Here is a 27,243-nt window from a genome sequence, read left to right as displayed (position 1 = left end):
GTGGACATGAGATGGACATGGGGTGGACATGGAGATGGAGATGGAGATGGAGATGGAGATGGAGATCGACATGGGGTGGACACGGGGTGGACATGGAGATGGAGATGGAGTGGACACAGGGTGGACATGGAGATGGACATGGACATGGACATGGACATGGACATGGGGTGGACATGGAGTGGACACAGGGTGGACATGGAGATGGACATGGGGTGGACATGGAGTGGACACGGCGTGGATTTGGGGTGGACACCGGATGGACGGACGGACGGACGGAGGGACGTCCTCACCACATGACCTGCGCGCCCTCCTCGGACACCTCGGCCTCCAGCACCACGCGCTCGCCCACCACCACCTGCTGGTCCTCGGGGCCCTTCATGATGGTCACCGGGGGCTCTGCGCAGGTGAGACCACACAGGTGAGACAGGTGAGACAGGTGAGACAGGTGTGACAGGTGTGACAGGTGTGACAGGTGAGACAGGTGAGACAGGTGTGACAGGTGTGACAGGTGTGACAGGTGTGACAGGTGTGACAGGTGAGACAGGTGAGACAGGTGTGACAGGTGTGACAGGTGTGACAGGTGAGACAGGTGAGACAGGTGAGACAGGTGTGACAGGTGTGACAGGTGACAGTGACAGGTGACACCACCACCTGCTGGTCCTCGGGGCCCTTCATGATGGTCACCGGGGGCTCTGGGGACAGGTGACGAGGGTGACACACAGGGGACACAGGTGACACACACAGGTGACACACACAGGTGACACACAGGTGACACACAGGTGACACACACACAGGTGACACACAGGTGACACAGGTGACCCACAGGTGACACTCACCTTTGACGAAGACCTCGGTGAAGCTTTTCTCGTCGTTGACCCGGCACTCGTAGGCACACACAGGTGACACACACAGGTGAGGTGGCACACAGGTGACACACAGGTGACACACACAGGTGACACACACAGGTGACACACAGGTGACACACACAGGTGACAAACACACAGGTGACCCACAGGTGACCCACAGGTGACACTCACCTTTGACGAAGACCTCGGTGAAGCTTTTCTCGTCGTTGACCCGGCACTCGTAGGCACACACAGGTGACACAGGTGACACACAGGTGACACACAGGTGACACACACACAGGTGACCCACAGGTGACCCACAGGTGACACTCACCTTTGACGAAGACCTCGGTGAAGCTTTTCTCGTCGTTGACCCGGCACTCGTAGGCCGCGTCGTCGGCCAGGGAACATTTGTTGATGGTCAGGATGCGCTTCAGCCCCACGTTCTCGAACACGTACCTGGGGACACACCTGGGTCACCTGGGGACACACCTGGGGACACACCTGGGGACACACCTGGGTCACCTGGGGACACACCTGGGGACACACCTGGGGACACACCTGGGTCACCTGGGGACACACCTGGGGACACACCTGGGGACACACCTGGGGACACACCTGGGTCACCTGGGGACACACCTGGGGACACCTGGGGACACCTGTGACATCTGTGACACACTTGGGCTCACCTGGGGACACCTGGGCTCACCTGGGGACACACCTAGGGACACCTGGGGCACACCTGGGGCACACCTGGGGACACCTGGGCACACCTGGGGACACCTGGGGCACACCTGGGCACACCTGGGGCACACCTGGGGACACCTGGGGCACACCTGGGCACACCTGGGCACACCTGGGCACACCTGGGGACACCTGGGGGCACACCTGGGCACACCTGGGCACACCTGGGCACACCTGGGGACACCTGGGGGCACACCTGGGCACACCTCGGGCACACCTGGGGCACACCTGGGGCACACCTGGGCACACCTGGGGCACACCTGGGGCACACCTGGGGACACCTCGGGCACACCTCGGGCACACCTGGGGCACACCTGGGGACACCTGGGCTCACCTGGGGACACACCTAGGGACACCTGGGCACACCTGGGCTCACCTGGGGCACACCTGGGCTCACCTGGGGCACACCTGGGGCTCACCTGGGCACACCTGGGGCTCACCTGGGCACACCTGGGGCACACCTGGGGACACACCTGGGTCACCTGGGGACACACCTGGGGACACCGGGGCACACCGGGGCACACCTGGGGCACACCTGGGGCACACCTGGGGACACCTGGGCACACCTGGGGGCACACCTGGGCACACCTCGGGCACACCTGGGGCACACCTGGGGACACCTGGGGCACACCTGGGCACACCTGGGCACACCTGGGGCACACCTGGGCACACCTGGGGCACACCTGGGCACACCTGGGCACACCTGGGCACACCTGGGGGCACACCTGGGCACACCTGGGCACACCTGGGGACACCTGGGGGCACACCTGGGCACACCTCGGGCACACCTGGGGCACACCTGGGGCACACCTGGGCACACCTGGGGCACACCTGGGGCACACCTGGGGCTCACCTGGGCACACCTGGGCACACCTGGGGCTCACCTGGGGCACACCTGGGGCTCACCTGGGGCACACCTGGGCACACCTGGGGCACACCTGGGCACACTTGGGGCACACCTGGGCACACCTGGGCACTCACTTGTTGCTGGGTTTGATCAGCTGCCCGTTCTTGTACCACTTGAGGGGCAGGTGGGGACACCTGGGCACACCTGGGGCACACCTGGGGCACACCTGGGGCACACCTGGGCACACCTGGGGCACACCTGGGGCACACCTGGGCACACCTGGGCACTCACTTGTTTCTGGGTTTGATCAGCTGCCCGTTCTTGTACCACTTGAGGGGCAGGTGGGGACACCTGGGCACACCTGGGCACACCTGGGCACACCTGGGGCACACCTGGGCACACCTGGGCTCACCTGGGCACACCTGGGGACACACCTGGGGACACACCTGGGGACACACCTGGGCACACCTGGGGCACACCTGGGGCACACCTGGGGACACCTCGGGCACATCTGGGCTCACCTGGGGCACACCTGGGGACACACCTGGGCACACCTGGGGCACACCTGGGGCACACCTGGGCACACCTGGGGCACACCTGGGGCACACCTGGGGCACACCTGGGCACACCTGGGCACACCTGGGCACACCTGGGGCACACCTGGGCACACCTGGGCACTCACTTGTTGCTGGGTTTGATCAGCTGCCCGTTCTTGTACCACTTGAGGGGCAGGTCGGGGTTGCTCAGCTCCACCATCAGCCGGATCTTGTTGCCTTTGTCCACCTGGTAGGCGGGGTCCAGCTTCCGGATGAAGGCTGCGCACAGGTGAGCTCAGGTGAGACCCAAAAATTCCACCCCCCAAAAACATCCACCCCCCCAAAAAAAAACCCCTCAAAAAATCCCCCAAAATCGCCCCAAAAATCCCAGATTCAAAAGGGTTCAACTGGCAGGTGAAGGATGGGGACAGGTGAGCTCAGGTGAGCTCAGGTGAGCTCAGGTGACACGCAAAACCCACCCCAAAATCCCCCCAAAAAATCCCGAAAAAATCCCCCCAAATTTCCCAAATTCTCAGGAAATTTCCCCCAAAAAATCACAAAAAAAAATCCCCCCCCAAAAAAATTCCCCAAAAATTAAAAAAAAAACCCAAAAAGTCGCAGATTTACAAGGGTTCAACTTCCAGGTGAAGGTCACGCACAGGTGAGCTCAGGTGAGCCCCCAAAACCACTCCCCCCAAAAAAATCCCAAATTCCCGGGAAATTCCATCCAAAAATCCCACCAAAAAAATCCCCAAAAAATCAAAAAAAAAAAAAAATCCTAAAAAATTTCCCCAAAAATCCAAAAATCCCCCAAAATTCCCCCAAATCCCACTTTGACCTTGAGCCACCCCCGTGCCTCGAATCCCCCTAAGATCACCTTAAAATCCGCCGAAAAATCCCCAAAATCCCAAAAAAATCCCAAAAAATCCCAAAAAATCCCCCAAAATTCCCAAAAAATCGCAAAATCCCCCAAAATTCCCCCAAATCCCACCTTGACCTTGAGCCACCCCCGTGCCTCCAATCCCCCTAAAATCACCTTAAAATCCGCCGAAAAATCCCCAAAAAATTCCCAAAAAATCCCAAAAAATTCCCCAAAATCCCAAAAAAATCCCCCAAAATTCCCAAAAAATCCCAAAATGCCCCAAAATTCCCCCAAATCCCCCAAAATTCCCCCAAATCCCACCTTGACCTTGAGCCACCCCTGTCCTTGGAATCCCCCTAAAATCCCCTTAAAATTCGCCAAAAAATCCCCAAAATCCCAAAAAAATCCCAAAAAATCCCAAAAAATCCCAAAAAATCCCAAAAAATCCCAAAAAAATCCCCCAAAATTCCCAAAAAATCGCAAAATCCCCCAAAATTCCCCCAAATCCCACCTTGACCTTGAGCCACCCCCGTGCCTCGAATTCCCCTAAAATCACCTTAAAATCCGCCAAAAAATCCCCAAAATCCCCCCAAAATCCAAAAAAATTCCCAAAAAATCCCAAAATCCCCCCAAAATTCCCCCAAATCCCACCTTGACCTTGAGCCACCCCCGTGCCTCGAATCCCCCTAAAATCCCCTTAAAATCCGCCAAAAAATCCCCAAAATCCCCCCAAAATCCAAAAAAATTCCCAAAAAATCCCCAAATCCCCCCAAATTCCCCCAAATCCCACCTTGACCTTGAGCTACCCCCGTGCCTCCAATCCCCCTAAAATCACCTTAAAATTCGCCAAAAAATCCCCCCAAAATCCCCAAAAACTCCCCAAAAAATCCCCAAAATTTGCCAAAAACCCTCCAAAAATCCCAATTTCCCCCCAAATTTCCCCGAAAATCCCCGAATTTCCGCCGATTTTCCCACCTTCGCTCTTTTTGGGCTCCACCTTGATCTTTTTGAGGCGCTTGAGCATGCCGCGCAGGTCGGTGATGCCGTACTGGAAGGCGATGCGCTCGTACTCGCTCTTCTTGGTGACGCCCTTGAGCAGCTCCCAGATCTCGGGCGGGATCAGATCTTCCTCGTCGTCCTTCTTCTTCTTCTTCTTCGTCTCCTCGGCCTCCTCCTCCCTGCGGGGACATCGTCATCGTCATCATCGTCGTCATCATCGTCATCGTCATCATCCTCAACATCGTCATCGTCATCATCATCATCATCGTCATCATCATCGTCATCATCGTCATCATCCTCAACATCGTCATCGTCATCATCATTGTCATCATCATCATCTTCGTCATCATCATCATCATTGTCATCGTCATCATCGTCATCATTGTCATCGTCATCATCGTCATCATCCTCAACATCGTCATCGTCATCGTCATCATCGTCGTCATCGTCATCATCGTCATCGTCATCATCCTCAACATCGTCATCGTCATCGTCATCATCGTCGTCATCGTCATCATCGTCATCGTCATCATCCTCAACATCGTCATCGTCATCGTCATCATCGTCGTCATCGTCATCATCGTCATCGTCATCATCATCATCGTCCTCAACATCGCCATCGTCATCATCATTGTCATCGTCATCATCGTCATCGTCATCATTGTCATCGTCATCATCATCCTCAACATCGTCATTGTCATCATCATCATCGTCCTCAACATCGTCATCGTCATCATCATTGTCATCATCATCATCGTCATCGTCATCATCGTCATCGTCATCATCATCCTCAACATCGTCATCATCATCCTCAACATCGTCATCATCATCATCCCCATCCTCACCCCAAAGTCATTGTCATCGTCATCATCATCATCGTCATCCTCATCCCATTCCCATTCCTCATCCTCATCCTCATCCCAAAGTCTTCCTCATCGTCCTTCTTCGTCTCCTCGGCCTCCTCCTCCCTGCGGGGACATCGTCGTCGTCATCATCGTCATCGTCATCGTCATCGTCCTCAACATCGTCATCGTCCTCATCATCATCATCATCGTCATCCTCATCCCATCCCAAAGTCATCATCCTCATCCTCATCCTCATCCTTGTCTTCATCCCGAAGTTATCTTCGTCCTCATCCCATCCCTGTTCCTGTCCTCATCCTCATCCTCATCTTCATCCTCATCCTCATCCTCATCCCAAAGTCATCGTCATCGTCATCGTCATTGTCATCATTGCCACCGTCATCCTCATCATCGTCATCGTTGTCATTGTCATCATCATCGTCATCCTCATCCCATTCCTATTCCTCATCCTCATCCCAAAGTCATTGTCATCTTCATCCTCATCCTCATCCTCATCCTCATCCTCATCCTCATCCTCATCCTCATCCCAAAGTCATCGTCATCATCATCGTCATCGTCGTCATCTTCATCCTCATCCCATCCTCATCCTCATTCCAAAGTCATCATCATCGTCATCATCATCGTCATCTTCATCCTCATCCCCATCCTCATCCTCATCCTCATCTCAAAGTCATCGTCATCATCATCACTGTCACCCTCATCTTCATCCTCATCCTCATCCCGGAGTCATCGTCATCCCCATCCTCATCCTCATCTTCATCCTCTTCCCCATCCTCATCCTCATCCCAAAGTCGTCATTGTCATCATCCTCATCCTCATCTTCATCCTCATCCTCATCCTCATCCCAAAGTCATCGTCATCATCATCACTGTCACCCTCATCTTCATCCTCATCTTCATCCCGGAGTCATCGTCATCCCCATCCTCATCCTCATCTTCATCCTCTTCCCCATCATCCTCATCCCAAAGTCGTCATTGTCATCATCCTCATCTTCATCCTCATCCTCATCCTCATCCCAAAGTCATCATCATCATCATCATTGTCACCCTCATCTTCATCCTCATCTTCATCCCGGAGTCATCGTCATCGTCATCCTCATCCTCACCTTCATCCTCTTCCCCATCCTCATCCTCATCCCAAAGTCGTCATCGTCATCCTCATCTTCATCCTCATCCCCATCCCCATCATCATCTTCATCCTCTTCCCCATCCTCATCCTCATCCCAAAGTCGTCATTGTCATCATCCTCATCCTCATCTTCATCCTCATCCCCATCCCAAAGTCATTCCCATCCCCGTCACCATCCTCATCACCATCGCCCTCGTCATCTTCCTCCTCCTCCTCCTCCTCCTCCTCCTCCCACCTCTTTTTCAGGAGCCCGCTGAAGTCCAGCTCTCCGGCCGCGTCGTCCTTGGCGTCAGCCCTGCGGGGAAAATTTTGGGGAGAAATTGGGGGATTTGGGGAAAAATCCGGGGAATTCGGGGGCATTGGGGGAATTTGGAGGGGATTTGGAGGGAAATTTGGGAAATTCGGGGGAATTTTGGGGAATTTTGTGGGATTTGGGGGGTTTGGGGGTCCTGGGTCAGTTTTGGGGGGTGTCCCGAGTGGGTTTTGGGGTCCCCAGGTGTGTTTTTGGGGTCCCAGGTGTGTTTTGGGGTCCCAGGTGTGTTTTTTGGGGGTCCCAGGTGTGTTTTGGGGTCCCAGGTGTATTTTGGGGTCCCAGGTGTGTTTTGGGGTCCCGGGTGTGTTTTGGGGTGTCCCAGGTGTGTTTTGGGGTCCCAGGTGTATTTTGGGGTCCCAGGTGTGTTTTGGGGTCCCAGGTGTGTTTTTTGGGGGTCCCAGGTGTGTTTTGGGGTCCCAGGTGTATTTTGGGGTCCCAGGTGTGTTTTGGGGTCCCAGGTGTGTTTTTTGGGGGTCCCAGGTGTGTTTTGGGGTCCCAGGTGTGTTTTTGGGGTCCCGGGTGTGTTTTGGGGGGTCTCAGGTGTGTTTTTGGGGTCCCAGGTGTGTTTTTGGGGTCCCAGGTGTATTTTGGGGTCCCAGGTGTGTTTTTGGGGTCCCAGGTGTGTTTTGGGGTCCCGGGTGTGTTTTTGGGGTCCCAGGTGTGTTTTGGGGTCCCGGGTGAGTTTTTGGGGGTCCCAGGTGGGTTTTGGGGTCCCCAGGTGGGTTTTTGGGGTCTCCAGGAGGGTTTTGGGGTCCCAGGTGTGTTTTTGGGGTCCCAGGTGTGTTTTGGGGTCCCAGGTGTGTTTTTGGGGTCCCAGGTGTGTTTTGGGGTCCCAGGTGTGTTTTTGGGGTCCCAGGTGTGTTTTGGGGTCCCAGGTGTGTTTTGGGGTCCCGGGTGTGTTTTGGGGTGTCCCCAGGTGTGTTTTGGGGTGTCCCGGGTGTGTTTTGGGGTGTCCCAGGTGTGTTTTGGGGTCCCAGGTGTGTTTTTGGGGTCCCAGGTGTATTTTGGGGTCCCAGGTGTGTTTTTGGGGTCCCAGGTGTGTTTTTGGGGTCCCAGGTGTGTTTTAGGGTCCCAGGTGTGTTTTGGGGTCCCAGGTGTATTTTGAGGTGTCCCAGGTGTGTTTTTGGGGTCCCCAGGTGTGTTTTGGGGTGTCCCCAGGTGTGTTTTTGGGGTCCCAGGTGTGTTTTTTGGGGGTCCCAGGTGTGTTTTTGGGGTCCCGGTGTGTTTTTGGGGGTCCCAGGTGTGTTTTTGGGGTCCCGGGTGTGTTTTTGGGGGTCCCGGGTGTGTTTCTGGGGTGTCCCAGGTGTGTTTTTGGGGGTCCCGGGTGTGTTTTTGGGGTGCCCCAGGTGTGTTTTTGGGGGTCCCAGGTGTGTTTTGGGGTCCCAGGTGTGTTTTTGGGGGTCCCAGGTGTGTTTTGGGGTCCCCAGGTGTGTTTTTGGGGTCCCAGGTGTGTTTTGGGGTCCCAGGTGTGTTTTTGGGGTCCCAGGTGTGTTTTGGGGTCCCAGGTGTGTTTTTGGGGGTCCCAGGTGTGTTTTTGGGGCCCCAGGTGTGTTTTGGGGTCCCAGGTGTGTTTTTGGGGTCCCAGGTGTGTTTTTTGGGGTCCCGGGTGTGTTTTTGGGGGTCCCAGGTGGGTTTTGGGGTCCCCAGGTGGGTTTTTGGGGTCTCCAGGAGGGTTTTGGGGTCCCAGGTGTGTTTTTGGGGGTCCCAGGTGTGTTTTGGGGTCCCAGGTGTGTTTTGGGGTCCCGGGTGTGTTTTGGGGTGTCCCCAGGTGTGTTTTGGGGTGTCCCAGGTGTGTTTTGGGGTGTCCCTCACTCACGTTCTCTTGAAGGCCTGCAGGACGTTCTCCGAGCCCGAGGGACGCCCGGCTGGGGGGGGACAGGAGCGATTTGGCGTTTTTGGGCTGCCCCCGGTAATTCTGGGTAATTTTGGGGTGCTTTGGATGTTTTTTGGGGGGGTTTTGGATAATTTTGGGTGTTTTGGGGTGTTTTTGGGCGTTTCTCACCCTCGACGTCGACGTTGAAGGAGCGGCTGTCCTTCTTGGGGTGTCCCGGTGAATTTTGGGGTTTTTTCATGGGTTTTTGGAGGTGCCCAGGTGAATTTTGGGGTGTTTTGGGTGTTTTTGGTTTTTTGGGGTATCCCAGCGGTTTTTGGGGTTTTTTTGGGGTATTTTGGATGTTTTTGGTTTTTTTTGGGGTTTTTTGGTGGGTTTTTGGGGTGCCCAGGTTAATTTTGGGGTGTTTGGGGTGTTTTTGGTTTTTTGGGGTATCCCAGCGGTTTTTGGGGTTTTTTTGGGGTATTTTGGATGTTTTTGGGGGGTTTTTTTGGGTGTTTTGGATGTTTTTGGGGGTTTTTGGGGTGCCCAGGTGAATTTTGGGATGTTTTGGGTGTTTTTGGTTTTTTGGGGTATCCCAGTGGTATTTTGGGGGTTTTTTGGGGTATTTTGGATGTTTTTTGGGGGTTTTTTGGGTGTTTTGGATGTTTTTTGGGGTTTTTTGGGGTGCCCAGGTGAATTTTGGGGTGTTTTGGGTGTTTTTGGCTTTTTGGGGTATCCCAGAGGTTTTGGGGGTTTTTTTGGGGTATTTTGGATGTTTTGGGGTTTTTTTGGGGTGTTTTGGATGTTTTTTGGGGGGTTTTTTGGGTGTTTTGGATTTTTTTTTTGATTTTTTTTGGGTTTTGGGGTGTTTTGGGGGTTTTTTGGGGTGTCCAAGTTAATTTTGGGCTATTTTGGGTGGTTTTGGTTTTTTGGGGTATCCCAGTGGTTTTTTTGGGATTTTTGGGGTATTTTGGATGTTTTTTGGGGGTTTTTTGGGTGTTTTGGATGTTTTTTGGGGGGTTTTTGGGTGTTTTGGATGTTTTTTGGGGTTTTTTGGGGTGCCCGGGTTAATTTGGGATGTTTTGGGTGTTTTTGGTTTTTTGGGGTATCCCAGTGGTTTTTGGGGTTTTTTGGGGGTATTTTGGATGTTTTTTGGGGGTTTTTTTGGGTGTTTTGGATGTTTTTTGGGGTTTTTTGGGGTGCCCAGGTTAATTTGGGGTGTTTTGGGTGTTTTTGGTTTTTTGGGGTATCCCAGTGGTTTTTGGGTTTTTTTTGGGTATTTTGGATGTTTTTTGGGGGTTTTTTGGGTGTTTTGGATGTTTTTTGGGGTTTTTTGGGGTGCCCAGGTGAATTTTGGGCTGTTTCGGATGATTTTTTGTATTTTTGGGGGGTTTTGGGGTGTTTTGGGGTTTTTTGGGGCGTTTCTCACCCTCGACGTCGATGTTGAAGGAGCAGCTGTCCTTCTTGTCCTTGGCCGCGACCTCGCAGCGATAATCGCCGCGGTCGCCGGGGACCACCTTGGAGATGGAGAGCTCGAAGGTGTACACCTGGACAGGTGAGACAGGGGAGAACGTGAACACCTGGACAGGTGAGACAGGGGAGAACGTGAACACCTGGACAGGTGAGACAGGGGAGAACGTGAACACCTGGACAGGTGAGACGGGGGAGAACGTGAACACCTGGACAGGTGAGATAGGGGAGAACGTGAACACCTGGACAGGTGAGATAGGGGAGAACGGGAGCACCTGGACAGGTGAGACGGGGGAGAACGGGAACACCTGGACAGGTGAGACGGGGGAGAACGTGAACACCTGGGACAGGTGAGACAGGGGAGAACGGGAACACCTGGACAGGTGAGACAGGGGAGAATGTGAACACCTGGACAGGTGAGACGGGGGAGAACGTGAACACCTGGACAGGTGAGACAGGGGAGAACGTGAACACCTGGACAGGTGAGATAGGGGAGAACGTGAACACCTGGACAGGGGAGACGGGGGAGAACGGGAGCACCTGGACAGGTGAGACGGGGGAGAACGGGAACACCTGGACAGGTGAGACGGGGGAGAACGTGAACACCTGGGACAGGTGAGACAGGGGAGAACGGGAACACCTGGACAGGTGAGACAGGGGAGAATGTGAACACCTGGACAGGTGAGACGGGGGAGAACGTGAACACCTGGACAGGTGAGACAGGGGAGAACGTGAACACCTGGACAGGTGAGATAGGGGAGAACGTGAACACCTGGACAGGGGAGACGGGGGAGAACGGGAACACCTGGGACAGGTGAGACAGGGGAGAATGGGACACCTGGACAGGTGAGACAGGGGAGAACGTGAACACCTGGACAGGTGAGACAGGGGAGAATGGGAACACCTGGACAGGTGAGACAGGGGAGAACGGGAACACCTGGACAGGTGAGACAGGGGAGAACGTGAACACCTGGACAGGTGAGACGGGGGAGAATGGGAACACCTGGGACAGGTGAGACAGGGGAGAACGTGAACACCTGGACAGGTGAGACGGGGGAGAACGGGAACACCTGGACAGGTGAGACGGGGGAGAACGTGAACACCTGGACAGGTGAGACGGGGGAGAACGGGAACACCTGGACAGGTGAGACTGGGGAGAATGGGAACACCTGGACAGGTGAGACGGGGGAGAATGGGAACACCTGGACAGGTGAGACAGGGGAGAACGGGAACACCTGGACAGGTGAGACAGGGGAGAATGTGAACACCTGGACAGGTGAGACGGGGGAGAACGTGAACACCTGGACAGGTGAGACAGGGGAGAACGTGAACACCTGGACAGGTGAGATAGGGGAGAACGTGAACACCTGGACAGGGGAGACGGGGGAGAACGGGAACACCTGGGGACAGGTGAGACAGGGGAGAATGGGACACCTGGACAGGTGAGACAGGGGAGAACGTGAACACCTGGACAGGTGAGACAGGGGAGAATGGGAACACCTGGACAGGTGAGACAGGGGAGAACGGGAACACCTGGACAGGTGAGACAGGGGAGAACGTGAACACCTGGACAGGTGAGACGGGGGAGAATGGGAACACCTGGGACAGGTGAGACAGGGGAGAACGTGAACACCTGGACAGGTGAGACGGGGGAGAACGGGAACACCTGGACAGGTGAGACGGGGGAGAACGTGAACACCTGGACAGGTGAGACGGGGGAGAACGGGAACACCTGGACAGGTGAGACTGGGGAGAACGGGAACACCTGGACAGGTGAGACGGGGGAGAATGGGAACACCTGGACAGGTGAGACGGGGGAGAACGGGAACACCTGGACAGGTGAGACGGGGGAGAATGGGACACCTGGGACAGGTGAGACGGGGGAGAATGGGACACCTGGGGACAGGTGAGACAGGGGAGAATGGGACACCTGGACAGGTGAGACAGGGGAGAATGGGACACCTGGACAGGTGAGACAGGGGAGAATGGGAACACCTGGACAGGTGAGACAGGGGAGAATGGGAACACCTGGACAGGTGAGACGGGGGAGAACGGGAACACCTGGACAGGTGAGACCCTGGGGACAGGTGAGACATTGGGGACGGACAGGTGAGCTCACGAACACCTGGGGACAGTGGGGACACACAGGACACAATGAGGGCGGCAGCGGAGACCTCCCAGTGCTCCCAGTAACGCTCCCAGTTCCCCCCAGTCCCCTCCCAGTCTATCCCAGTCCTTCCCAGTCCCCTCCCAGTTCATCCCAGTATAAACCAGTCCCTCCCAGTCCCTCCCAGTTCATCCCAGTTTATCCCAGTCTATCCGTCACTCCCAGTCCCTCCCAGTCCCCATCCCAGTTTGTCCCAGTCCCTCCCAATTCCCACCCAGTCCATCCCAGTCCCCTCCCAGTCCCCTCCAGTATAAACCAGTCTCCCCAAATCCCCTTTTTACCCCTCCCAATCCCCTCCCAGTCCCTCCCAGTCGCTCCCAGTCCCTCCCAGTTCATCCCAATCCCCTCCCAGTTGCTCCCAGTCGCTCCCAGTCCCTCCCAATCCCCTCCCAGTCCCTCCCAGTCGCTCCCAGTTCATCCCAATCCCCTCCCAGTCTCCTCCCAGTCGCTCCCAGTCGCTCCCAGTCCCTCCCAGTTCCCTCCCAGTCCCTCCCAGTCGCTCCCAGTTCATCCCAATCCCCTCCCAGTCGCTCCCAGTCCCTCCCAGTTCATCCCAATCCCCTCCCAGCCCCTCCCAGTTCATCCCAATCCCCTCCCAGTCCCTCCCAGTCGCTCCCAGTCCCTCCCAATCCCCTCCCAGTCCCTCCCAGTCGCTCCCAGTTCATCCCAATCCCCTCCCAGTCTCCTCCCAGTCGCTCCCAGTCGCTCCCAGTCGCTCCCAGTCGCTCCCAGTCCCCTCCCAGTCGCTCCCAGTCGCTCCCAGTCCCTCCCAGTTCCCTCCCAGTGCCCCCCAGTCGCTCCCAGTCCCTCCCAGTTCCCTCCCAGTGCCCCGCAGTCGCTCCCAGTCCCTCCCAGTTCCCTCCCAGTTCCCTCCCAGTGCCCCCCAGTCGCTCCCAGTTCATCCCAGTCCCCTCCCAGTCGCTCCCAGTCGCTCCCAGTCCGCACCTTGGTCTCCTTCTCGCAGCTCTCCCTGAACTGGAAGCGGGCCCCGCTCTTGGCTCCCAGCTCCACCCACTTCCCCTTGAACCACTTGACACCGGGTTTAACTGGGAGCTGCGATCCGTCCACGCGGGCCGAGACCACCACGTCCCCCCCTGGGGAGACCCCCGAGGGTCAGGGGGGACCCCGAAAAGAAAAACCCCAAAAACCCCAAATCCCAAAAATTCCCCTCCAAAAATCCCCCAAAATCCCAAAAATTCCCCTCCAAAAATCCCCCAAAATCCCAAAAATTCCCCTCCAAAAATCCCCCAAAATCCCAAAAATTTCCCCCAGAAATCCCCCAAAATCCCAAAAATTCCCCTCCAAAAATCCCCCAAAATCCCAAAAATTCCCCTCCAAAAATCCCCCAAAATCCCAAAAATTTCCCTCCAAAAATCCCCCCAAAATCCCAAAAATTCCCCTCCAAAAATCCCCCCAAAATCCCAAAAATTCCCCTCCAAAAATCCCCCAAAATCCCAAAAATTTCCCCCAGAAATTCCCCAAAAATCCCAAAAATTTCCCTCCAAAAATCCCCCAAAATCCCAAAAATTCCTCTCCAAAAATCCCCCAAAATCCCAAAAATTCCCCTCCAAAAATCCCCCCAAATCCCAAAAATTCCCCTCCAAAAATCCCCCAAAATCCCAAAAATTCCCCTCCAAAAATCCCCCAAAATCCCAAAAATTCCCCTCCAAAAATCCCCCAAAATCCCAAAAATTTCCCCCAGAAATTCCCCAAAAATCCCAAAAATTCCCCTCCAAAAATCCCCCAAAATCCCAAAAATTCCCCTCCAAAAATCCCCCAAAATCCCAAAAATTCCCCTCCAAAAATCCCCCAAAATCCCAAAAATTCCCCTCCAAAAATCCCCCAAAATCCCAAAAATTCCCCTCCAAAAATCCCCCAAAATCCCAAAAATTCCCTCAAAAAATCCCCCAAAATCCCAAAAATTCCCCTCCAAAAATCCCCCAAAATCCCAAAAATTCCCCTCCAAAAATCCCCCAAAATCCCAAAAATTCCCTCAAAAAATCCCCCAAAATCCCAAAAATTCCCCTCCAAAAATCCCCCAAAATCCCAAAAATTTCCCCCAGAAATTCCCCCAAAATCCCAAAAATTCCTCTCAAAAAATCCCCCAAAATCCCAAAAATTTCCCCAGAAATTCCCCAAAAATCCCAAAAATTTCCCTCCAAAAATCCCCCAAATCCCAAAAATTTTCCCCAAAATTCCCCCAAAATCCCAAAAATTCCCCTCCAAAAATCCCCCAAAATCCCAAAAATTCCCCTCCAAAAATCCCCCAAAATCCCAAAAATTTCCCCCAGAAATTCCCCCAAAATCCCAAAAATTTCCCTCCAAAAATCCCCCAAAAATCCCAAAAATTTCTCTCCAAAAATCCCCCAAATCCCAAAAATTCCCTCCAAAAATCCCCCCAAATCCCAAAAATTTGCCCCAGAAAAATTCCCCCAAGATCCCCCAAATTTCCCCAAATCCCCCCAAAATCCCCCCAAATCCCCCAAATCCCACCCCAGGGCCACCAAAAATCATCTCAAATCTCCCCAAAATCCCCCCAAGACCTCCCCAAAACTCCCCCAGGACCCCCCAAAAATTCCCCAAACCCTCCCAGGACCCCCAAGTTCCCCCAAATCCCCCCAAGACCCCCCAAATCCCCCCAAATCCCCCCAGGACCCCCCAGGACCCCCCAAATTCCCCCAAATCCCTCCGAAGACCCCCAGGACCCCCCAGGACCCCCCAAGACCCCCCAAATCCCCCCAAATCCCCCCCAAATCCCCCCCAAATCCCCCCCAGGACCCCCCAAATCCTCCCCAAATCCCCCCAAGACCCCCCAAATCCCCCCAAATCCCCCCAGGACCCCCCAGGACCCCCCAAGACCCCCCAAATCCCCCCAAATCCCCCCCAAATCCCCCCCAGGACCCCCCAAATCCTCCCCAAATACCCCCAAGACCCCCCAAATCCCCCCCAAATCCCCCCCAAGACCCCCCAAGACCCCCCAGGACCCCCCAAATCCCCCCCAGGACCCCCCAAATTCCCCCAAATCCCTCCGAAGACCCCCCAGGACCCCCCAAATCCCCCCCAGGACTCCCCAAATCCTCCCCAAATCCCCCCCAAGACCCCCCAGGACCCCCCAAACCCCCCCAGGACCTCCCAGGACCCCCCAAAAATTCCCCAAGTTCCCCCAAATCCCCTCCAAGACCCCCCAGGACCCCCCAGGACCCCCCAAATCCCCCCAAATCCCCCCCAAATCCCCCCCAGGACCCCCCCAGGACCCCCCAAATTCCCCCAAATCCCCCCAGGACCCCCCAAATCCCCCCCAAGACCCCCCAGGACCCCCCAGGACCCCCCAAACCCGCCCCCCCCTCACCGCTCTCCACCAGGACATTTTGGGGTTTGCTGATGAAGAGCCCGTCGGGGTCTCGGGGTTCGGGGGGGTTGATGTCGTCTGGGGGGGTCACGGGGAGGTCACGGAGGGGTCACGGGGGGGTCACGGGGGGGTCAGGGACCCCCCGAAATTATGGGGGAGGGGAGGGGGGGGTCTCCGAAATTTTGGGGAGGGGGAGGGGGGGGGGAAGAAAGAAAACAAATCTCACCTAAATCGTCTTTGGGTTCTGTAAGGGAATAAAGGGGGAGGGGGAGGTCAGGGAGGGGACCCCAAAAATCAGGGGGGACCCCCCCCCCAAAAAATTAAAAATTAAAAATGGTAAAAATTCACCCGAAATTTCCCCCAAATCCACCCAAAAACTGTCCCCAAATCGCCCCAAAAATGCCCCAAATCCACCCAAAACCGTGGCCAGGACACAAATCCCCCCGAATCTGTCCCCGAACCCCCAAAACTGCCCCAAAAAACCCCAAAAATTCCCCAAATCTCCCACAAATACCCCGCAAAACTGCCCCAAAAAACCCCCAAAAATTCCCCAAATCCCCCCAAAACTTTCCCTCCCCCCCCGACCCCAAATCCCCCAAAACTGCCCCAAAATCCCCCCAAATCTCCCCCAAACGCCTCAAAACCGGCCCCAAATCCCCCCCCAGAATTGTTCCCAGGAACCAAAATCCCCCAAAATTGTCCCAAATCCCCCCAAAATCGTCCCGAGGACCCAAAATCCCCCCAAAACTGTCCCCAAATCCCCCCAAGACCCCCCAAAACTTCCCCAAAATCCCCCAAAATCCCCCCAAATCCCCCCAAGACCCCCCAAAACTTCCCCAAATCCCCCCAAAATCCCCCCCAAATCCCCCCAAACTGCCCCAAAACCCCCAAATTCGTCCCCAAATCCCCCCAAAAAATCTCCCCCTCCCCCCAAATCCCCCCCTCCCCCACCTTTCGGGGGCTCCTCTCCCTCTTTTTGCCCATTTTCCGCTTTTTTCTCCTCTTTTTTCTCCTCTCTCTTCTCCTCTTTCTTCTCCTCTTTTTTCGCCTCTTTTTTGTCCTTTTTCACCTCTTTTTTGGCGGCTCGAAGGGGAAAAAAAAAACAACGCGGGGTGGGGGTTGAACCCCAAATTAATTCCCTCCCCCCCAAAAAAAATTCCTATAAAAATCCCCCCAAAAATCCTCCCCAAAATATCCCCCTAAAAATTAATTAGCAACGGGGTTGTTAATGAATAATTAAGGATATTTATTCCCCGAAATTGAAAAAAAAAATCACGTCCCCCAAAAAAATCTTCCCCCTCCCCCTCCCAAAGTGAGGGATGGCTTGATTTTATCAATGGGGTAATTAATGGTTGTTAATTGATAATTAATCATGTTTATTGCCCGAAACATCTGCCCCAAAAATTAAAAAAAAAATACTAAAAAAAAAATCCTCCCCCAGAATCACGAAAATTCCTCCCAAAAAATCCCAAAAAATCCTCAAAAAATCCTCAAAAAAATCCTCAAAAACTGTCCCCAAAATTCCCCCAATTTCCCTCCCCCCCCCAAAAAAAATCCCAAAAAATTCCCCCCAAAATTTCCCTACAAATTCCCCAAAATCAGAAAAAGAAATCCCAAAAAATCCCCCCAAAATCCCCAAAATCTCCCAAAAATCCCAAAAAAATCCCAAAAAATCCCCCAAATCTCCCCCAAATCCCAAAAAATCCCCCAAAAATTCCCCCCAAATCCCTTAAAATTCTCCAAATAATCCCCCCCAAATCCCTCCCAAAGTCCTCAAAAATGGCCAAAAAACCCCCAAAAATCCCCTTAAAAATCCCCCCCAAAATCCTCCAAAAATCCCAAAATAATCCCCCAAAAATCCCCCAAAAAATCCCCCAAAATTCCCCAAAAATTCCCTCAAAATTCTCCAAATAATCCCCCTCAAATCCTCAAAAATCGCCAAAAAAAACCCAAAAAATCCCCTTAAAAATCCCCCCAAAATCCCCCAAAAATCCCCCAAAAATCCCCCAAAAATAATTTTTAAAAATCCCCTTAAATCCCCGCCCCCCCCAAATTCCCAAACCGCGGGGGGGGGGAGGGGTGACAAATTCCAGGGGGGACAAATTTGGGGTGACCGCCCCTCCCCCCCCTCCACCCCCGAAAATAAAATAAAATTAAAAATAAAATAAAAATTAAAAATAACCGCGGCTCAGGTGTCGCGGCGGCTCAGGTGACGAGTTTGGGGACATTTGAGAAGGGGGGGGGAGGGGGGGGACGTTTGGGGACGCCCCTAAAACTGTCACAGCCCCTCCCCCCCCCGAAAATTGTCACAAAACCCCGAAAATTGTCACAAAATACCAAAAATTGTCACAAAATCCCAAAAAATTGACACAAAACCCCAAAATTTGTCACAAAATCCCAAAAAATGACACAAAATCCCCAAAATTGTCACAAAACCCCAAAAATTGACACAAAACCCCAAAAATTGTCACAAAATCCCAAAAAATTGTCACAAACCCCAAAAATTGACACAAAACCCCAAAAATTGACACAAAACCCCAAAATTGACACAAAACCCAAAAATTTGACACAAAACCCCAAAAATTGTCACAAAACCCCAAAAATTGTCACAAAACCCCAAAAATTGTCACAAAATCCCCAAAATTGTCACAAAACCCCAAAAATTGACACAAAATCCCAAAAAATTGTCACAAAACCCCAAAAAATTGTCACAAAACCCCAAAAAATTGACACAAAATCCCAAAAAATTGTCACAAAACCCCAAAAAAATTGTCACAAAATCCCCAAAATTGTCACAAAACCCCGAAAATTGACACAAAATACCAAAAATTGACACAAACCCCAAAAATTGTCACAAAATCCCCAAAATTGTCACAAAACCCCAAAAATTGACACAAAACCCCGAAAATTGTCACAAAATCCCCAAAATTGTCACAAAACCCCAAAAAATTGTCACAAAATCCCAAAAATTGTCACAAAACCCCAAAAATTGTCACAAAACCCCAAAAATTGTCACAAAACCCAAAAAATTGTCACAAAACCCCAAAAAATTGTCACAAACCCCAAAAAATGACACAAAACCCCGAAAATTGTCACAAAACCCCAAAAATTGTCACAAACCCCAAAAAATGACACAAAATCCCCAAAATTGTCACAAACCCCCAAAAATTGACACAAACCCCAAAAAATTGTCACAAAACCCCAAAAATTGTCACAAAATCCCAAAAATTGTCACAAAACCCCGAAAATTCACACAAAACCCCAAAAATTGACACAAAACCCCAAAAATTGTCACAAAACCCCAAAAAATTGTCCCAAAACCCCAAAATTGTCACAAAACCCCAAAATTGTCACAAAACCCCGAAAATTGTCACAAAACCCCAAAAAATTGTCACAAAACCCCCCAAAAAATTGTCACAAAACCCCAAAAATTGTCACAAAACCCCGAAAATTGTCACAAAATCCCAAAATTGTCACAAAACCCCAAAAATTGTCACAAAATCCCAAAAATTGTCACAAAACCCCAAAAATTGACACAAAACCCCCCAAAAATTGTCACAAACCCCAAAAAATTGTCACAAAACCCCAAAAATTGTCACAAAACCCCAAAAAATTGTCACAAAACCCCAAAAATTGTCACAAAACCCAAAAAATTGTCACAAAACCCCAAAAAATGACACAAAACCCCAAAAATTGTCACAAAACCCCGAAAATTGTCACAAAACCCCAAAAATTGTCACAAACCCCAAAAAATGACACAAAATCCCCAAAATTGTCACAAACCCCCCAAAATTGACACAAACCCCAAAAAATTGTCACAAAACCCCAAAAAATTGTCACAAAACCCCAAAAATTGTCACAAAACCCCAAAAATTGACACAAAATCCCAAAAATTGACACAAAACCCCAAAATTGTCACAAAACCCCAAAAAATTGTCACAAAACCCCAAAAATTGTCACAAAACCCCAAAAATTGTCACAAAATCCCCCCAAAATTGTCACAAACCCCAAAAAATTGTCACAAAACCCAAAAAATTGACAAAAAACCCCAAAAAAATTGTCACAAAACCCCAAAAATTGTCACAAAATCCCCAAAATTGTCACAAAACCCCAAAAAATTGTCACAAAACCCCAAAATTGTCACAAAACCCCCAAAAAATTGTCACAAAAACCCCAAAAATTGACACAAAACCCCAAAATTGACACAAAACCCCAAAATTGACACAAAACCCCAAAAATTGACACAAAACCCCCAAAATTGTCACAAAACCCCAAAAAATTGTCACAAAATCCCAAAAAAATTGTCCCAAAACCCCAAAATTTGTCACAAAACCCAAAAAATTATCACAAAATCCCAAAATTGTCACAAAACCCCAAAATTTGTCACAAAACCCCAAAAAATTGTCACAAAACCCCAAAAATTGTCACAAAATCCCAAAATTGTCACAAAACCCCAAAAATTGACACAAAACCCCCAAAAAAATTGTCACAAAACCCCAAAAATTGTCACAAAACCCCAAAAATTGTCACAAAACCCCCCAAAAATTGTCACAAAACCCCAAAAATTGTCACAAGACCCCAAAAATTGTCACAAAACCCCAAAAATTGTCACAAACCCCAAAAAATGACACAAAATCCCCAAAATTGTCACAAACCCCCAAAAATTGACACAAAATCCCCAAAAATTGACACAAAATCCCAAAAAATTGTCCCCGCCCCCCCAAATGTCGCAACCCCCCGACAACTCGCCCCCCCCCGCGGGTCGCGATTTCGCGGCCGCCACCTGGGGGGGTTCAAATGTCACCTCGAGTGTCCCCTCCCCCCCCCGGGGGGGACAGCGACCGCCCCAAAGCGCTGAGTCAGCACCTGGGACATTCCCGCCCCTCCCCCCCCGGGAACTCCCCCCAAAATCCCGAAATTCCCAGCTTTTCATCCCCGAAACTGCCGAATTTCCGTCCCGAAAATTCCCAAATTTTCATCCCGAAATTCCCGAATTTCCGTCCCGAAAATTCCCAAATTTTCATCCCGAAATTGCCGAATTTCCGTCCCGAAAATTCCCAAATTTTCATCCCGAAATTCCCAAATTTCCGTCCCGAAAATTCCCAAATTTTCATCCCGAAATTCCCAAATTTCCGTCCCGAAAATTCCCAAATTTTCATCCCGAAATTCCCCCCCCCCCCCTTGTTTTTTTTAAGCCCCAAATTCCCAAAATTCCACCCCCCAAAAATCCCGGGTTTTATCCCCCCAAATTTCCAGCCGAAAGTTCCTGGGTTTTCATCCCCAAATCCCCAAATTTTCCACCTGAAATTCCCAAATTTTCCACCCCAAAATTCCCCGTTTTTTCCATCCCAAAATCTAAAATTTCCACCCCGAGATCCCCAAATTTCCACCCCAAATTCCCATTTTTTCCACCCCAAATTCCCATTTTTTCCACCCCAAATTCCCTTTTTTTCCACCCCAAAATTCCCTTTTTTTCCCATCTAAAATTCCCCTTTTTAGCATCCCAAAAATCCCTTTTTTGCACCCCAAAATTTCCGGTTTTTCCACCAAAATTTCCCATTTTTTCCACCTGAAATTCCCTTTTTTTTTTCCACCCGAAACTCCCGTTTCTTCACCCCAGAATTCCCCATTTTTCCAAATTCCCAAATTTCCCGAAATTCCCCTTTTTAACCACCTAAAATTCCCGGGTTTTCCACCCCAAAATCCCGGTTTTTATACCCCAAAATTCCCAAATTTCCATCCCCAAAATTCCCGTTTTTCCACCCCAAAATTCCCAAATTTCCATCCCCAAAATTCCCGTTTTTCCACCCCAAAATTCCCAAATTTCCATCCCCAAATTCCCGTTTTTCCACCCCAAAACCGCCCCCACCCTTCTCAAACTGTCCCAGTAATGTCCCGCCCCCCCCCGAGAATTAATTCCCCCCATTAATTATTAATAAATTAATTTCGGGATTTGGGGAAAAAATTTTTTTGATTTTTGGGGAATTTTTTTTTGGAATTTTTTTGGGCAATTTTTGGAATTTTTAGAGGATTTTTGGGGTGTAAATATTAATGATAATTAATAAATAATAATTAATTACCCCATTGATCAAATTAAGCCATCTCCCATTAATTCGCCCCCGCGAAGATAATTATTTTCCCTCCATTAATTAATCATCTCGTTAATTAATTGCTCACCCCCCCCCGGGGTAATGAACTGGTAATTAATTCCCCCATTCATTAATGAGTTGTAATAAACGCCCCACCCCACCCCCCGATAATTAATTAACACCCGCTAATTGATTCAATCAATTCCATAAATTCAAATTTTTAAATGCAGAGAACGGAATTAAATTAAAATGCAGATAATTAAATTAAATTTTAAGTTGGAAATAATTAAATAAATAAAACGAACTTAATTAATTCAAGTAATTCAATTGATTCAATTAATTCTATAAAGAAAATAAAAATAAATTCAATTATTTAAATAAACGAAATAAATTCAAACAATTCGATAAAAATTAAAATAATTTCAATGCATTAAAAGAATTAAACTATTAAATTAAATTGAATTAAAAATAAAATTCAGTAAGTTCCACATGTTGAAATAATTAAATAATCAAATCAAATAATTTCAACGCATTAAAAAAAAATGAAAATAATTAAATTAAATTAAATTAAAATAAGAGCAATAAATTCAAATAAACTTGAAAAATTAAATGAATTAACTAAACTGAACTAATTAAATCAATCACCCTCCCCAAGCCAATCAACCCCCCCCGGGTCGATTGATTGATTAATTAATTAATTAACCCCCCCCCCCCCCCGGCATTAATTAATTACCGGCCTTGGCCTCGGGCATGGCGGCGGCGGGACGGGGGGGCGCCCAACTGCCGCCACGCCCCCCGGGCCGCCCCCTTTTATCCGCGGACACGCCCCCCGGGAATTCCCCGGACACGCCCACCCTGGCCACGCCCACCCCCACCCGCCCGCATTGTTCACGCCGCTCAGAGACACGCCCCCACGCCAAACCACGCCCAGCTCGGTCACGCCCCCCAAAAACCACGCCCACATCGACACGCCTTCTCTGATCACGCCCCCAGCGAGGCCACGCCCCCTCCCGGCGATCCGCTCCAAGGTTTTTTTTTTTGGTTTCCAGCCCCTCCCACCCCGAAATTTCGGCGGTTTCGCCCCAAATTTTTTTTTTTTTGGGGTCTCCAATTTCGCGGGATCCCAAATCTCCCCCCCCGCCTGAGTTTTGGGAATCCCATCCCGAATTTTGGGCGCCGGCCCCAATTTTTAGGGGATTCCCTCCCCAATTTTTTAGGACTTTTCCCCCCCCCCCCTCCCCAATTTTTGGGGTTCCAACCCCAATTTTTGAAGGTTTCCACCCAAATTTTTTGGGATTCCCACCCTCAGTTCTTCGGGATTTTTTCCCCCCGTTTTTAGGAGTTCCCACTCCAGATTTAGGGGGACCCCTCCCCAATTTTTTGGGATTCCCTCCCCAAGTTTTGAGGGGATTCCTCCCCGATTTTTGGGATTTTCCACTCCAATTTCAGGGGATCCATCCCCAGCTTTGAAGGTTCCCCTCCCCCCAATTTTTGGGAGTTCCCATCCGATTTTTTTTTTTTTCCCCCTCCCAAATTTTTGGGGATTCCCTCCCCTCCCCCCCCCCCCCAATTTTTCAGGAATTCCGTCCCCATTTTTGGGGGTTCCCACCCCAATTTTTCAGGAATTCCCCCCCTAATTTTTTGAGGGGTTCCCACCCCAATTTTTTGGGGGGTTCCCTCCCCAACTTTTGGGGTTCCCACCCCAGTTTTTGGGGGTTCTCTCCCCAATTTTGGGGGTTCCCATCCCAATTTTTTGGGAGATCTTCCCCCAATTTTTCAGGAATTCCCTCCGCAATTTTTTGGGGCTTCCCACCCCAATTTCAGGAGGTTCCCATCCCAATTTTTGGGGGTTCCCTCCCCAATTTTTTGGGAGATCTTTCCCCAATTTTTCAAGAATTCCCACCCCAATTTTTTGGGGTTCCCTCCCCAATTTTTCAGGAATTCCCTCCCCAATTTTTGGGAATTCCCTCCCCAGTTTTTGGGGCTTCTCTCCCCAATTCTGGGGGTTCCCTCCCCAATTTCCGTGGAATTCTCCCACCCCCGTTTTTAAGGGACTCCTCCCCGGTTTCCGGCATTTCCCAGCCCTCGCCTTCAGCGCGTCCCTCCCCGAGTTTTCTCCTCTTTTCTTCCATCCCCCACCTCCAATTTTAACGACCCCACCCCCAATTTTTTTTTCCATTTTTTTTTTTTTTGGGGGGATTTTCCCACCCAAATTTTTACCCCCCCCCCACCCCCAAAAAAACAACCCCCACCACCAATTCCAGGCGGAGCTACAGCCGGTTTATCACCGATCGCCTTTCCGTCGTGGTTTTTGTTTTTCCGTGTCGTTTTGTCGGGATTACACCTCAAGGTTCGGGACGAGAAGAAATCGGTTTCTCGGGGGGGGAAAAAGCGGGAGAAATTCCAGGGTGGGGGGGAAGGGGGGGGTTACCAAATCCATGCTAAATACAGGACAAAAAACCCGGAACCGGTTGGTTGGGGGAGGGGAAAAAAAGGGGGAAATTTCCTATTTACAGGGGGGGGGAGGGGGAGTTGGGGGGCGGGTTTGTCCCCCGAATCTTTGGGGGCGCCCGGCGGGTTGGGGGCGGCCGGCGGCTCCTCGGCCGCGGCGCCTTTGCGGCCGCGCTTCCGGAAGTATTTGTAACGCTGGACGTAGGCGCACACCAGGTTGTTCACCTTGACCGGGTTGATCTCGCCGCTGCGGCTGTGGCAGATCTGGGGAGAGAAAAGGAAATTATTCGGGGGGATTTTGGGATTTTTTTGGGATTTTTTTGGGGTTTTTTAGGGATTTTTTGAGGATTTTTTGAGGATTTTTTGAGGATTTTTTGAGGATTTTTATTGGATTTTTTTTTGCATTTTTTTAGGATTTTTTTTGAAATTTTTAAAGTTTTTTTTATTATTTTTATCGATTTTTTTGGAGATTTTTTGAGAGTTTTTGTTGGGGTTTTTTTATTATTTTTAGGGGATTTTTTGGGGATTTTTTGGGATTTTTTAGGTGAACACCAGGTTGTTCACCTTGACCGGGTTGATCTCGCCGCTGCGGCTGTGGCAGATCTGGGGAGAGAAAAGGAAATTATTCGGGGGGTTTTTGGGATTTTTTTGGGATTTTTTTGGGGTTTTTTAGGGATTTTTTGAGGATTTTTTGAGGATTTTTTGAGGATTTTTTGAGGATTTTTATTGGATTTTTTTTTGCATTTTTTTAGGATTTTTTTTGAAATTTTTAAAGTATTTTTTATTATTTTTATCGATTTTTTTTGGAGAGTTTTTGAGAGTTTTTGTTGGGTTTTTTTATTATTTTTAGGGGATTTTTAGGGGATTTTTGGATTTTTTTAGGTGAACACCAGGTTGTTCACCTCGACCGGGCTGATCTCGCCGCTGCGGCTGTGGCAGATCTGGGGAGAAAAAAGAAAATTATTCGGGGGGTTTTTGGAGTTTTTTTTGGAATTTTTTTGGGTTTTTTTAGGGATTTTTGGGGGATTTTTTGAGGATTTTTTGAGGATTTTTAATTGGATTTTTTTGGCATTTTTTTAGGATTTTTTTGAGATTTTTTTGAGATTTTTAAACTTTTTTTTATTATTTTTATCGATTTTTTTTGGAGATTTTTTGAGGGTTTTTGTTGGGTTTTTTTATTATTTTTAGGGGATTTTTTGGGGATTTTTTGGGATTTTTTGGGTGAACACCAGGTTGTTCACCTCGACCGGGTTGATCTCGCCGCTGCGGCTGTGGCAGATCTGGGGAGAAAAAAGGAAATTATTCGGGGGGATTTTGGGATTTTTTTGGGAATTTTTTGGGGTTTTTTAGGGATTTTTTTAGGATTTTTATTGGATTTTTTTGGGATTTTTTTAGGATTTTTTGGGGATTTTTTGGGATTTTTTAGGTGAACACCAGGTTGTTCACCTTGACCGGGTTGATCTCGCCGCTGCGGCTGTGGCAGATCTGGGGAGAAAAAAGAAAATTATTCGGGGGGTTTTTTGGGATTTTTTGGGAATTTTTTGGGGTTTTTTAGGGATTTTTTGAGGATTTTTTTAGGATTTTTTGAGGATTTTTATAGGATTTTTTTTGAAATTTTTTTAGGATTTTTTTTGAAATTTTTAAAGTATTTTTTATTATTTTTATCGATTTTTTTTGGAGATTTTTTGAGGGTTTTTGTTGGGGGTTTTTTTATTATTTTTAGGGGATTTTTTGGGGATTTTTTGGGATTTTTTAGGTGAACACCAGGTTGTTCACCTTGACCGGGTTGATCTCGCCGCTGCGGCTGTGGCAGATCTGGGGAGAAAAAAGAAAATTATTCGGGGAATTTTTGGAATTTTTTTGGGAATTTTTTTGGGTTTTTTTAGGGATTTTTGGGGGATTTTTTGAGGATTTTTGGAGGATTTTTTATTGGATTTTTTTGGCATTTTTTCAGGATTTTTTTAGGATTTTTTTGAGATTTTTAAACTTTTTTTTATTATTTTTATCGATTTTTTTGGAGATTTTTTGAGACTTTTGTTGGGGGTTTTTTTATTATTTTTAGGGGATTTTTAGGGGATTTTTTGGGATTTTTTAGGTGAACACCAGGTTGTTCACCTCGACCGGGTTGATCTCGCCGCTGCGGCTGTGGCAGATCTGGGGAGAGAAAAGGAAATTATTCGGGGAATTTTTGGGATTTTTTTGGGAATTTTTTAGGGATTTTTGGAGGATTTTTTGAGGATTTTTTGAGGATTTTTAATTGGATTTTTTTGGCATTTTTTTAGGATTTTTTGGGGGATTTTTTTGAGATTTTTTAACTTTTTTTAATTAATTCGGAGATTTTTTTGGAGATTTTTTGAGGGTTTTTGTTGGGGTTTTTAAATTATTTTTAGGGGATTTTTTGGGGATTTTTTGGGATTTTTTAGGTGAACACCAGGTTGTTCACCTTGACCGGGTTGATCTCGCCGCTGCGGCTGTGGCAGATCTGGGGAGAAAAAAGAAAATTATTCGGGGAATTTTTGGGATTTTTGGGAATTTTTTTGGGTTTTTTAGGGATTTTTTTAGGATTTTTATTGGATTTTTTTAGGGATTTTTTTAGGATTTTTTGGGGATTGTTTGGGGATTTTTTTGAGATTTTTTAAACTTTTTTTTATTATTTTTATCGATTTTTTTTTGGAGATTTTTTGAGGGTTTTTGTTTTTTGTTTTGGGGTTTTTTTTTTTGATTTTGGGGGGATTTTTTGGGATTTTTTAGGTGAACACCAGGTTGTT

General features: G+C 49.5%; 1 protein-coding gene across 1 annotated transcript in view; it reads right to left on the bottom strand.

Annotated features, from left to right (window-relative positions):
* The window catches only part of LOC136305852 (myosin-binding protein C, fast-type-like), a 44,489-nt gene extending 21,687 nt beyond the window's left edge, over positions 1–22,802 (bottom strand). The window contains exons 1-12 of the mRNA XM_066209173.1: positions 22,758–22,802; positions 16,887–17,018; positions 16,162–16,179; positions 15,936–16,013; positions 13,532–13,680; positions 10,379–10,496; positions 8,953–9,001; positions 7,059–7,118; positions 4,810–5,012; positions 3,119–3,251; positions 1,180–1,304; positions 291–396 (exon numbers count right to left, since the gene is read on the bottom strand). Coding sequence (XP_066065270.1) covers positions 291–396; positions 1,180–1,304; positions 3,119–3,251; positions 4,810–5,012; positions 7,059–7,118; positions 8,953–9,001; positions 10,379–10,496; positions 13,532–13,680; positions 15,936–16,013; positions 16,162–16,179; positions 16,887–17,018; positions 22,758–22,776 — 1,190 coding nt within the window. The 5' untranslated portion in view covers positions 22,777–22,802. The remainder of the gene's footprint in view (positions 1–290; positions 397–1,179; positions 1,305–3,118; positions 3,252–4,809; positions 5,013–7,058; positions 7,119–8,952; positions 9,002–10,378; positions 10,497–13,531; positions 13,681–15,935; positions 16,014–16,161; positions 16,180–16,886; positions 17,019–22,757) is intronic.
* Between the last annotated feature and the right edge of the window lie 4,441 nt (positions 22,803–27,243).

Source organism: Chamaea fasciata, unplaced genomic scaffold (genome assembly GCF_029207755.1).
Source record: "Chamaea fasciata isolate MVZ Bird 193981 ecotype frontalis unplaced genomic scaffold, bChaFas1.0.hap1 SCAF_712, whole genome shotgun sequence".
Lineage (NCBI taxonomy): Eukaryota > Metazoa > Chordata > Aves > Passeriformes > Sylviidae > Chamaea > Chamaea fasciata.
This window is presented reverse-complemented; position numbering and strand designations above follow the sequence as displayed.